The 13,637-nt window shown below is 50.6% G+C and overlaps 1 protein-coding gene across 1 annotated transcript in view; it reads left to right on the forward strand.

Annotated features, from left to right (window-relative positions):
• EPHA8 (EPH receptor A8) overlaps positions 1–660 on the forward strand; it is a gene marked incomplete at its 5' end in the record, with an annotated part of 28,739 nt that extends 28,079 nt beyond the window's left edge. Inside the window, 2 exons of the mRNA XM_024766740.1 lie at positions 234–407; positions 546–660. Coding sequence (XP_024622508.1) covers positions 234–407; positions 546–660 — 289 coding nt within the window. The remainder of the gene's footprint in view (positions 1–233; positions 408–545) is intronic.
• Between the last annotated feature and the right edge of the window lie 12,977 nt (positions 661–13,637).

Genomic DNA, 13,637 nt, shown 5'->3' on the forward strand with positions numbered 1-13,637 from the left:
CCTCCCCGCTTGCCCTAGACAAGGCCCAGACTTAGTCCAGGCCTTGGGATGGCTCTGCCCTGACCCCTGGACCAGACCCAGACTGGGCCTCTGACCCCCGTTCAGAGCTCTACTTCCAAGCCTGCAGTCTAACCCTTCAGACCCTCCTTGCCACTGCTGAGCCTAGATGGAGGCTGAGTGGCTGGCGCCAGTGTCTCCAGGCAGACCACTTACCAAGGGCCCCTGTGCCTCAGGTGCCCGCCCCCCGCCTTTGCCCGGAGCTGCTTTGATCTCCGCGGGGGCGGGGGTGGCGGCGGGGGCCTCACCGTGGGGGACTGGCTGGACTCCATCCGTATGGGCCGCTACCGGGACCACTTCGCTGCTGGGGGTTACTCCTCTCTGGGCATGGTGCTACGTATGAATGCTCAGTAAGTGGTGGGCCCCTGGGGACGGGAGCAGGGGCAGAGACCAGAGGTGGAGCCGCTGAGGATGGCAGCTCCAGGGATGGGTATGTCCCCGTCTCCACAGCTCCCAGACTCCCAGGTCAGCACCGCCTTCCTTTACAGGGATGTGCGTGCCCTGGGCATCACCCTCATGGGCCACCAGAAGAAGATCCTGGGCAGCATCCAGACCATGAGGGCCCAGCTGACCAGCACCCAGGGGCCCCACCGGCACCTCTGACCAAACCGAGCCAGCCCCGGGTCATGCCAGCCATCAGAGGACTCGCAGGGTTGGCCATCCCAGGCCTCTGTCCCTCCTCATTGGCTGCCTTCCCCTCAGGTGCCAGGGAGGCCGAGGACTCCACCACAAGACCTGGAGTTATCTGGGGTCAGGCCACCTGGGAAGGGACCTTTTGTGCCCAGGAGGGAGGGGACACCTGCCCCCAGGGCAGAGGGCCTTCTCTTTCCCAGAGGCCGGGGCCTCAATGCCACTGAGCCCAACAGCAATGTCGCTCACCTGCCTCTGTGTGTGTGTGCGTGTGCGTGAGGGTGCCTGTGTGCACGCACTCGCATGCTGTAGGGGTGTGTTCTCACGAGGTCACAGGAGCCCTTGTGAACACGTGTCCACCCATGAGGTCCCCCACGGATGTGTGCCAGTTATGGTGAGTGTGCTTATTCGTTAATGCTGGGGGCACGTGTGTGTGACTGTGGATGGCATGTCATGAATGAGGATGCGTGTCACAGCGTGAGGACGCGTGAGCAGGGAGCTCGGTGTGACACTGCCAATCAGCTGTGGGCCCAGGTCTCAGCACCCACAGGGACTGGGGAGAAGCTCACCCCCCTCCCCCCAGCCTGGAGGCTGGAGCCAGGGGCTACTTCCAAACCACACCAGCACCAGGCCCACCCTTGTCTCCGCCCAGGTGAGCCCACCCCCGGCTCTATCTCAGGTCTGAGCCCTCCCTCTAGCTGGTGGGGGGCCACCTGCATCCTCCACCTGGCTCCCACCACTGCTTCAACAGGAAAACAGGGTTCCCGGCCAGCCCCTCTGGCCACCTTCTGTGTGGGCATCAACACAGGGTACGTGAGATGCCCTCAGCTGAACTTGGCTACCTGGCCAGGGGCCAGGGGCCACCAACTTCCTTCTAGTCTCTGATGCCCCTGCACAGCCTAGGGCTCGTCACTTGCAAGTCCCTCTGCCAACCTCGCTGCTCAGCCCTGGCCTGCCCCCCAGACCCACACCTAGGAACAAGGACCATAACATCCTGGTTTTTCAGCCCCAAGTCCACCCCTCCTGCACCTTCCGGGCAGACCAAGGGAGTGTGCCTTGTCCAAGGTCACATGGCAGTGAAGTTTCAGAGCTGAGCCTCCTCCCGGGGCTTTTTCCCCACGTCCTCCCACACAGAGGAGGAAGTTGCCCCCCACTCAGAGTTGACCCTCCCTCTAACGGCCCACCAGGGTATGTAAATATCTTTTTCTACCATGTCAGAATATTTTTTCCTCACTCCTGACAATGCAAAAATGGTCTTCAAAGCACATAAGAAGCACCCAGGGTGAGAAAGCCCCATCCCAGGGGAAGCTGGCGGGGGCCCAAGGAACCCCACTGGGCAGGATGCCGGGTTACCCCTGCCGGCCCCGAGGGAGGGGCAAGCTCAGCCCCGCCCCCTGCCCAGCCCTCCCAGTAGCCAGCACAGCTGTTCCACGGAGACACCAGCACTGAGCCCCCTCTCCCTCCTGCAATAATTCGGGGAGTCTCAGCCCCGCCCAGGTGCCGCGGCCAGCTCTCTACACCTCTATATATTATATTACTATATAGCCGAGCTGTTCTTCCTTCCTATGGAAGTCGGAAACATGGTCAGGACACGATCCGGGGAGGACCCTGTCTTCCTCCCACCCCCACCCCACTCTCACCCAGTTCCTGGGCTCTGTATCCTCACAGCCAGGGGGAACAGAGTGGGCCTGGCACTTGGGAAAGTGTGGCCCCTGCCCCCAGTGTGAGGTGCCCCTCAAAGTCCCAGGGATCTGCCTCTCTGTGGTCTCCATCCTGAATCTTGTACTTACCCACGTTGAGAATAAATTCTGCCTCATCTTTGCCTGTGTCCCCCATTTTTTCCCATTCCTACAACCTTGACCTCTCCTGGTAAGGAAGGACCAACCTTATGCTGTGCACCTACGGCATGCATCCCATACGTATTTTTTCCCCTCTCTGGTCTTCTCATCTATCCTAGGAGGTAGGATTCATGTGCCCATTTTGTGTAAGAGGAGGCTGAGTCTTATAACTTGCCTAAAGTCAGTTTTGGGGGGTCTGAATCGGAGCCCAGGTTTTGTCCAACTCCAAAGCTCATGCTCTGCTAGGAAGCACCCCCATGGGACCCCAGTTCTTTCCTCTGTGAGGTACAGATGGTGCTTAACACTGGAGCTCAATCCCTTGTAGCTGGGCGTCGCCCTTGCCTCGCGTTCTCTTGGGGAAGGACAGCCCTGGAGGAGGAACGCATGAGAAAAGAGCGTCTCATGGGACAGCTTCCCTGGGAACAAGGGGCCCATCGAGAGACCTGGGTCCTACGGGGCAGGGAAGGGAAGACAGGATGCAAGCAGCTTCCATAGTTACATCAAGAGGCAGAGGACCCAACTCTGCTCCCAGAGAAAGGGGACAGCAGCAGGAGAGGGTGGTGGCAGCAGAGCCCAACTGTGTCCATTTGAGTCAATGGCTCAGACATTTGGGGAAGATACCCCTGGGGTCTTGCTGATGAACAAGTAAATGATCACCAGTAGCCCCTCCAGCTGAGGGGAGTGTCTTCTTTCCTGCCTCTCCCTCAATTTGGGAAAGGGGGACCATGGAGAAAACACATTTAATGTGTTTCCTACAATCTCACTAATAATCACGCTCAGGCCAATGTCCCACGTGGCAGAACCATCATGTAAGCTAGATCTGCCTGAGCTCAAGCCAGATGTGTTTCCCCCTGGAACTCTAAACTCCGATGTAGGCGCCACCCCACAGAACCAGCTGTCTCCTATGAGGAAGAACCTGTTATTACATAGACAATAACATTCTCTTCCCTAAGGACCAACCATCTCGGTAGGACCTACAGAGCACCTACTATGTAGTGTGTGCCACTGGGGATACAAAGCTGAACTCTAGGCAGAGGTACAGAGTGCACAAAAATGGTTCCCTCAATTGGATCCAGGGGGCTAAGTGTCCAGAAAATGGTGCATGCAGAGGGGTTAAAGGAGGTTAGAGGAGGAGTGTGGGGGAGATTGAGCCTGGAGGACCAGGACTGTCACCAAGGACTTCCTGGAGGAGAGAGAATTCAGCTGGGCACTGGAGGATGAGAAGGGTTTGGAGATTCATTTCCTAGGCAGCGCCCTGTGCAAGGATGGAATGCAGAGGAGATAAAGAATAACAGCCACAGGAGAAACAAATCATGCTCGTGGATGGGAAGCCTCCCTGTTATAAAGTTGACTAGTAGCTTCCAATTTAATCTATACATTTTATTCCCAGTAACACTTGCAATGAGGTTTTCTTTGCAACTTGACAAGGTCATCCCAAAATGTAGATGGAATAATAAAGAACCGAGAATAGCTAAGACAGTTTTGAAGAAGAAATAAGAGGAAGCGGAAGGGAACTGCACCCTGCCAGATCTCAATAATTACTATAAAGCTTTAATAATTAAAATCATTTAATTTAGTCCCAGGAATAGAGAAACAGATAAAAAGAACAGAATAATGTCTAGGAACAGATCCAAAGATATATATGAATGTTTGAAACATGGCAAGGGGTAGTCAGTGAGTGATGTTAGGACAATTAAATACCCCCATGGAAAAAGATAAAAGTAGATTCCTGCTCACACCACTCACAAAGTAAGTTCCAGGTTGATCAAAGTCCTAAATGTGAAAAAGCAGACTATAAAGCTTTTACAAGAAAACAGGAAAATAACTTCACGATCTTAGAGTAGAAAATAAGACACAACAAGCACAAATGATAAAGGGAAATGATAAATCTTATTTCATTAAAATCAAAAACTTCTACAAGACAAAAAATAAATTTGTTAAAGCCATGGCTGGGAGAAGATATTGGTAAACTGTGCAACCAACCAAGAGAGAATTAGTTTCCAAAATTTAAAAAAAAAAATTTTTTTTCCAACTTCAAAGAATCAATTTACCAAAACATTCCAAAGCAATAGGAAAATGGACAAAAGCTATGAACAGACAAATAACAGAGGAAGAAATTTGAATGGCCAATAAAGATATTAAAAAGATTCTCAACATCACTAGTAAGCATGGAAATGAAAATTAAAACAAAAATTAGATAGCATATTACACCAATCTGATTGGCAAAATTAATCTATAACATTAGTCTCGATGAACGTGGTGGGGTGGAATAGCAATATTTATAAACTGCTGGTGGGAATATAAATTGGTACAACTACTTTGGAGAGAAATTTGGAAACAGTAAATTTTAAGATGAGACCCAGCAGCTCTGCCTTAGTGTGTGCCTGTCCTAGGTTAGGTCCCCTAAGCAGTGCCTGAGATTCTGGTGCAGGTGATTTATTGAGGGAGGGCTCTCATGTGAAGAGAGAGGGACAGGCAGATAAGGTAGGAGGAAATGTTAAGTAATGGTGGGTTCTCAGTTGGAGATTAGCTTCAATCTGATCCTGTGGGGAGGTCTGGAGCATTAATAACATTGCAGAGCGAATCTGCCTTGAGGCAAGGGGGCCAGATTTTGCACCCCCCCATATCCATCAGTCATTGGCTATGGGCTGCCCAATGCAGGGGGACAACTTATAACTTCCTGGATGAGGACATTCCCAAGAAGCTGTGAGCAGCTGTGAGCCCTTAGCAGCCAACACACAGCAGCTGGAGGATGAGTGCACCTGCAGTTCAAAGAACCTGGGTGGAGAACCCAGAGTGTTTTCTATGCATCCTAGAGAAACTCATATGAAAAAGGATGCATGGACAAGGATATTCATTGCACCTTAGTATGTGATAGAAAAATGAGGAGCAGCCTAACTGCCTCTCAGCAAGAGAACAGGAAAATAAGCTGCTTTATAAATATAGTGAAATCATCTATCACAGTTAAAATGAACAAACTAGGTCAACATGTCCCAGTATAGGTAAATCTCCAGAACATAAATATGGAGTGAAAAAATAAATGACGAAGGAATGTGTACGGTTACTATGCCATTTATATAAACTTTTAAAATTTATGTAACAATAGAATTACAGGTTTTGCATGCATAACTAGATGAAGACGGTACACGTCTGGAACAGATAAACACAAGCTTCAGCTCAGTTACATCTGGGGAATAAAGGCAAGGAGGAGAGGGGTATTGAACTGTATTGATAGGTTTCAGTTATTTTCTTTTTTAAAAAGAGAGGGCTCTGAAACAAATATGGCAAAATGTTAAACACCCATTTAATCTTGATGGACACATACCCGTCTGTCACATTATTTTCTGATTTTTTCTGAATGTTGAAATGTTTTATAATTAGAAAGTGAAATGTTTTATAATTAGAAAGTAATGAGGGCTGCTTTCAGGGATCTCAGCGTCTCGGGAGAAACCGGAACCAGCCCTTCGGAGAAGTGGAGTGCGCTGTCCAGGGTGCTGGACTCCAATGGCTGGGGGCTGGCTGTGCAGCAACAGATCAGCAGGTCCTGTCAGCTCTCTCCGAACTGCACTCTAAATCTAACCATGTATCTCCACTCGCCCCCAAGTCTGAGCCACCACTACTCCCCTCCCCTGGCGGTCTGCGGGAGCCTCCTCATGGGTCCACCTGCTTCCTCTCTCGCCCCCATAATCCATTCTCCATGGATGGCCAGAGGGATCTTAAAAATTTTAAAGAGATCATGCCACATCCCTAGTTATAAAACCCTCCAAAAGCTTTCTATCAAGTTGATAATGACATCTAAAACCCTCACCCGGCCTAAAACACCCAACACAACCTGCTCCAGCTGACCTCTCCAACCTCCCTCCACTCATCCTCCCCTCACTCACGCCCTTCTTTTTACTTCTTGAACGTGCCAGGCCTTGGCATTAGCTCTTCCTCCTTCATGGGATGCTCTTCCATGTCTTCAAAATGTTCAGCCCGACAGTGACTGCTTCTTCCTGGGTCACTTTCTACTATGTTAACCAATGTTATTTTTTTATAGCCCTTAAAACCTGTTGAGGCTATACATGGTCTATTTACTTATTTTCTGCCCCCATCATTCAATACATTCTAAAAAGCAAGTATGGTATCTAATTTACTCAGTGCTTTAACCCTAGCACACAGCACACTTGTGGCCTTCATTTGTGTGTAACAGGTGTTTGTTGAATGAATAAATGAATAAATGAATTAATGAATGTATATTTACTGAGCACTTCTTCTGTGATAGGTCCTGCCTTGAATCTGTGAATTCTGGAGTAAATAAGATAATTTTTGCCCTCAAGATGCTCACAGCCTAGAGAAAACATAGAAGCCAGATCATAGGATCATAGAATATTGGAATAAGTTCCTTTGTTTTATTATAGAATTAGAGGGCTTTGAGGAACCAGACTGTTCATTCTCCACACCCTCTAGGTTTCTTAAATAAAGAAACCCAGCCCTTCCCAGAGAGAGAAAAGGATTCACCCAAGTTCCCACAGCATCAGAGGCACAGTCTGGGTCTGAACCCAGGCCACCTAACTTTTCATAACGTGCATTAAAGGAAGGCTTCCCAAAGCAGCTTTGGACTGTCTTCTACCTCCTGGATCTTGGTGTCGCCATTCTAGGACCACCTGCAGAAGGGAAAAAAATTCCCCAGAGGAGCAGTTTGATGATCAAAAGGAAATCCTCAGACATATGAACACCTTACACTTTAATCAGATACAATGCCTGAATTTTCACCATTAGTATCTCATCTCTTTGGAGCCTTGCTCTACTTGGACTCCCCTGAGGAAACACAGAAGCCCCCTGGAAGAATAACCCTCTGGGCCCTGAGTGTGGGCAAAGCTGACCAAACTCTCTCAGCCCTTTGAGGGAGCTTATGGGGAGAGGAAAACAGATGGCATGACTGGGGGTTAGAGGAGGTGTAGGAAGAGGTGATCCAAGGCACCAAGCAAAGGTTTCTAATCTGGCCCTACCCATGTATCTTGTCTCATCCCTTGTGCCCACTCCCCAGAAGACCCACAGAGGACCCTACAGCCACAAGAAAACACCTGCAGGTCCATAAACATTCTCGGCCCTCTCCCATGGCTATGGAACATGTATGTTTTCCACTAGAGAAATGTTCTTCCTCTGCTTCCCCCTCTGGTTAATTCCTCCCCTACTGAAGATCCCAACCTCTGGTACCCCTCTCCCTAACTTAGGGATGGATGCCTCCCTTCTCTGAGCTCCCACATGCCCCCAGACTTCCCATTAAAACACTTATATTGCACTGTGATAGATCCCCCTCCACTCCCTGTGGACTGATTAAGGCCAGAGCTGTTCCTATTTAGCCAGAGAACCCCAGTGCTCAGCCCAGGGCTAGATCATGGTCAGAATTCAGTGAATGAGAGAGACACAGACAAATACCCCTTACTGGGGCCCTGGGTAAGTGCCCTATCTTGGGGTCAGTTTCTTCATCCTTCCCTTCCATGTGACCCTGAGCCCATTACATGGGGTCAAATACTATACACACCACACAGGCTTGTCATGAGGATTAGAAGATGATATGAGGGTAAGATACAAGGGATCATGTCTGGTGTTGGTCACTATAGCTGAAGGAAGGTGGCTGGGTATCTCTGGGATGGTGCAAGGGTGAGGCTGTCGGTGAGCATGGGTGAGGTTTTGGAAGCAGGAAGGGGTAGGCTAGCATCCTAGCCCCACGGAAGGCCCCTCACTATTTTTCCTCTATCTCTCATTTCACCCAGGGGATGATGGCCTAGGCCCGTGGACCACCACCTCTCAAACTCCATTCCCAATTCCCCGGGCACCTCATTAGGACACCTCCATCTCTCCCACCCTCGGTGGCTGGGGAAGGGTCAGCTACTGGCGTGAAATTCGCAGTCCTTGGAGGGCTTGCATTTCCATGTCTCCTGTGTTGGGGCTGGTGGAAGGTGATGAATAAAAGATGGGAATGGGGGGAGCGCCTGTGGCTTTAAGAGAAATGTGATGAGCATTTAGAGTGGAGAGATTATCACAAGAGCTCCTCTCTGAATACCAAAGATGAGGGGTCCAGCATCAAATAAAATAAACCAAAATAAACCAGAAAGCCACCTTCTTGCTTTAAGGTGGCAGGAGCCCAAGGGAAGAAGAAGGGGGCCCAGGGTCTTGGCTGGGCAGAGGGCAGGGGTAGAAGTGATGCAGACTCAGGTGAAGGAAGCCAGGAACCATCGAGGGAAGGTTCAAGTGAAGGCATGGCCAAGGTGACACAAGGACTGGGGCCAAGGCGGTGAGGGGAGGGGAGCCCAGCTGCAGTCCCCTCCCTCCCAATGCTGACATCATCTTTGGATGCCAAAAAGGTAATTATTCCTCCCCCCCTCCCCGGCCACGCACTTGTGTGAAAGAGGCCATGAAAAGAAGAATGTCTGTATGGCATCTATTGGGAACCTCTGCGGGTGGCTTATTGTTGTTATTAATACTAATGAATCACTATTTACCACAATTTTATCATGTGCCAGACACAGTGACAAGTGCTTTCCATGCATGCTTTCCAGTCCTCACAGCAGCCTTATGAGAGTGTTACTATTACTATTCCATTATTACCAGTAAGGAAACCAAGGCACCGGGAAATTATGTAACTTGCTCAGAGCTGGTGAGTGGTGAACCAGGATTCAAACCAGGTCAACCTGACTCCTTGGGGAAGGGCAGTGGTGAGGTGTGCTGGACGGAGGGGTTAGGGATGTGGGCCCTGTCCTAAGCTCAGGAATCACCCAGTCAGTCAGCAGATCACACCTGGGAAACCCTCCCAGGCTCACTGGACCAAGAGGATGAGTGACGGGGCAGAGCGGCAGGGGGTGGGGGCGGGCACTGTTATGGATTTGTGTTTCGATGACTCTGAGAGATCGTGCAAATATTTTTGTGCATACGGTAGCAAGTAACTGTGCAAAAGGGTATGTATGACATTATCTCCAAGGGTGTGTATGACTGTTGGTGTAGGATTGTACATGCATGTGTCTCTGTGAGTATGGCTCTGATGAGTAATTATATGCCATGAAGGTAAAGGTGGCTGTGGTTAATGGATGTGTCTTTGTATGTAGAACTCAGCGAGTAAAATACATAAAACACACAAGTATGTGTGATTGGTGTTGGTGTACTATTGTATATGCAATTGTATGTGTGTGTGTGTGTGTGTGTGTGATATATGCATTTCCATGACTGTGACATGAATCAGTGCATGACTGAGTATATGAGTGGTGTGTCACTATGTAGAGGGTAGTAGGAGCATGTGTGTGGGTATGTGTGTGTGTGTGTGTGATATATGCATTTCCATGACTGTGAGATGAATCAGTGCATGACTGAGTATATGAGTGGTGTGTCGCTATGTAGAGGGTAGTAGGAGCATGTGTGTGGGTATGTGTGTGTGTGTGTGTGATATATGCATTTCCATGACTGTGAGATGAATCAGTGCATGACTGAGTATATGAGTGGTGTGTCGCTATGTAGAGGGTAGTAGGAGCATGTGTGTGGGTATGTGTGTGTGTGTGCCTGTGCATGCAGGGATGCCAAGCTCAGATGGTCATCTCTGATTCCCTCCCTCCCCTAGTCTCTCCTCCAGTGACAGAACTGCACGTTTGTCAAGATGTTCAGAATAGGAATCACTCTGCCTCCGTGTACGGATCCTCACAGGAACATCGTGGACACGTAATGTCCAATTTCAGATGCACAGCAGAGCCCCAGAATCCAGTTTAACACATGCATTTGGCCCCTCCTCTGAGATCCTCCCAGCATCACTCACAGGCCAGGCAGACACTCCTGGCACTATCCTCAAGAAAGGCCAAGTCTCAGAGGGATTATGTACCAGGCCCTTTATATATATCGCCATCCTTCTTCCCATCCTTTCACAGCTAGGGAAACTGAGGCTCAGACAAGTTAAGACTCTTGCCTCCAACTTCAGGCCAAATTGCTTTCCCCCAAGGTCCCCAATTTCTGAACTTATGCTCCATAATTTCTCCTAACTCTTGTCCTGCCTGAAACCAAGACTTAGTAAATTATTTATTCAACATTTATTCAGCACTTCCACCCTGTGACCAGATAGCCTGGCCTGCCAGTCTTTAGCCAGTGGTCTGAGGACTGGAGCCGTCACCTTCCCTGGACTGCACTGAGCCTCAAACCCAGCAGGACACTCTTGCAGCCAAACACCATGGAGCTGTCCTTGGTGCTGATTCTGCATCTGCAGACGCCTGACTCCAGGGCGTGGGCTGGGGCCACCTCTGGACTTTGAGAGGAGCTGAGGCTGGATTATTGGAAATATTGAGCCATAGTCAGGGGAAGTGATTTTCCTGCCATGCTCCATGCTGGCTTGGCACGTCTAGAGCCTTGCCTCTCTTCTTGCCTAAATACTTCTTTTGGAGTTTCTCAGGGATTGGGTGAGGCTGGTACAGCCTAGGTCCTGGTTCAGTAATATTTGTTAGACTGTGCTGAAGGAGGTAAACAAAACCTTGGGTGTGTCAAGGGGAGGATACCATGCTGAAAGGGTGGTCTGGGAGCCATGGCAACAGGAGATTGCGTCAAGGACAGGGGACCATCATCTATCATTGTCTTCAGATCCCGGAGGGGCTGTCCTGGGAAAGGGATTTGGGATATTTCCTCCCACAATCGGAAGATTGAGGCTTCAGAAAGACAGATTTCAACTCTACTTAAGAAACCCTTCTTATGGTCAGAGTCCCCCCAGTGAAGGATAATTTTGTCTCAGGAAGAAATGAGCTTCCAGACAGTGAGAAAGACAAAATATCCCATTTTTCTAGGGTCCTCATGAGAGCAGATCAGCCCTTAGGCACAATGGCTGCAATTTACTGAACACTTATTAAGTGCCTGCCACGACCTATGGGCATGTATTCATTAGCCTCATGTTACAGAAGAGGAAACTGAGGCTCAGAGAGGGGAAGTGACTTGTTCAAGGTCACATGACTAGTAGGTAATTGAGCTGAAATCATGCCGACGTATGTGATTCCAAACTGTGCTATTAACCTCTGTGCTACGAAGTCTCCCTGAACCAATCCAGAAGGTGTGGAATTACTACCTTCTCCTCGACATCCCTCCACAGCCTTCTCTCAGCTCCCTCCCCACCTCCTCCTCATGGGTTAAGTTTTAAGGAAGAAATAAATTAAAAATGGATGAGGCGCCCAGCACAGGGTGTGGGGCCTGATCCAATTAACACTGATGTTTCTTTCATGAAGGATGGGACAGTGATTCTCACCTGCAGCAGCCCAGGGTGTCTGTAAGTCACCAAGGCCGCCTGCCTCCCAGCTCTGCAGGTTCTCGGACCCGCCCTGCCCTACCATCTGTCACCCCCTTCCCCTCCTCCCGTGCTCCCCGTGATCCAGCCATGGCTCTCAGAAGGCCCACCAAGCTCTGGCTGCCTCTCCAATCCTGCCTGGAGCAGCAGAACCAGCCCAGGCTTTGGATTAGACCAGAAGCTAGATCCTGACTCTGCCTCTTACTACGAGACTTTAGAGAAGCCGCGTAAGTTTGGCTTTCTCGCCAGTAAAATGGGGAGTACGCCTGCCTCACAGACTCACTGTGAGGTGTGAGTTAACCTTTCTAGAGCTTGGAACATAGTTTGTCTTCTCTTAGTGACCCCGCCATCGAAGGCTGTTACGGCTACTACAGCTGCTGCTACCACTATCATTAATTGATGAATGGAAGCATTTCTTGTCCTGAGTGCTTGATGACCAAAACGAGAAATGGATGAAAATCAAGGAAGTGGGAGTTGAGGCTCCATTCATGGAGGAGCAGGGCGCTCCTCAGGGAAGCCCCAAATTTCTCCCCACCAGCCATGTTTACAGAGCAGGGAACAAGCAACAGAGTCAGACTGACCAGGGCCCTGATTATTGGGGGTTTGCCCCACCTAACTCTGCAACCAACTGAGAGGCAGATGGGAGGCCCTCAGATGGAGCCCAAAAGCATCTTGATCACTGGAAAAGTTGATACTGGAGGAAGTGGCCTCTGTCTGAGGGCTGGGAGGTTTCCTATGGCGACCCCAGGGTCTGACAGACACACTGCCCAGCCACAAGGGCCCTGGACCCAGAAGCAGCCTCAACCGCCAAGGAGCAGAGTGTACGTGGGCTTCCTGTGCGCAGCCTGGCTGCCACCACTCAAGCTGAGCCCTTGGCCTGGGTGCTTCCCCTATCTGAGCCCCAGTTTGCTGCTCTGTTAAATAGGGGTAACAACAGAACCTTCCACACAGAGGTGTGGCCAGGGTTAGAGGGTATAAATGAGGCAGGCGGGCAGCGGACCAGAAGGCTCCCTCCAGGGCCTTAAAACGCCCCATGTCCCCAGGGCTAGGACCTTTCACTGGATCTGAGCCCCCTACAGACACCTGGGCCCAGGTGACCCAGGGAGGGGTCCAGTCACTGTCCGCAGCCCCCAACCATGGAGCAGGTCTCAGCGGTAGTTCCGAGCCTCCTGCCTTGCGTGACAGACACTGCATGTGGCTGTGAAGAGAAGGACGGGAAGAGGCCGGGAAGCCTGGGGCTCAGGGGAGCACCCGGCATGCCTGTCTCCCTCACGCGAGTCCTTGACCCGCGAGAGGAAGGCATCCACCAGGCCTCCTCCTCCCCTCCCCTCCCCCCAGGCACATCTAGGGAGGGTTAGCAACCCCAGCCTCTGCCCCAACTCCAGCCTCCACTCCCTGTGGCCTGTCAGTCCTTCTGTCCATCTGTTCTCTCAATGGGCAGACTGGCCACCTGCCTCTCCCTGATCTGCTTCTTGGACTGTCACTGTGCCCGTCTGTCGGCCTGTGATTCTGTCAGTCTGCCTGTTGGTTGTCAGGCTTCTTGTAGGTCAGTCTGGCTGTCCATCTGTCTGTCAGTCTGTCTATCCACCGGTCTTCCCCTCTGTTTTCCCACTAGGTCTATCTACCTGTCCTCCCAATGGTCAGACTGACCTCCCACCTCTCAGTCCACCTGTAGTCTGTCATCACAATTGTCTGTCAGTCTGTCTGTGCATTAACTCCCTTATCGGTCAGGCTGGCTGCCTATCTGTCTCTCAGTGTCTGTGTGCTTTCCTCTGTCTACCTGGGGGTCCATCAGTCCTGCCTTTCTCTCTGCCCGTCCATCCACC

This window comes from Neophocaena asiaeorientalis, unplaced genomic scaffold (assembly GCF_003031525.2).
Source record: "Neophocaena asiaeorientalis asiaeorientalis breed wild unplaced genomic scaffold, Neophocaena_asiaeorientalis_V1.1 scaffold79, whole genome shotgun sequence".
Lineage (NCBI taxonomy): Eukaryota > Metazoa > Chordata > Mammalia > Artiodactyla > Phocoenidae > Neophocaena > Neophocaena asiaeorientalis.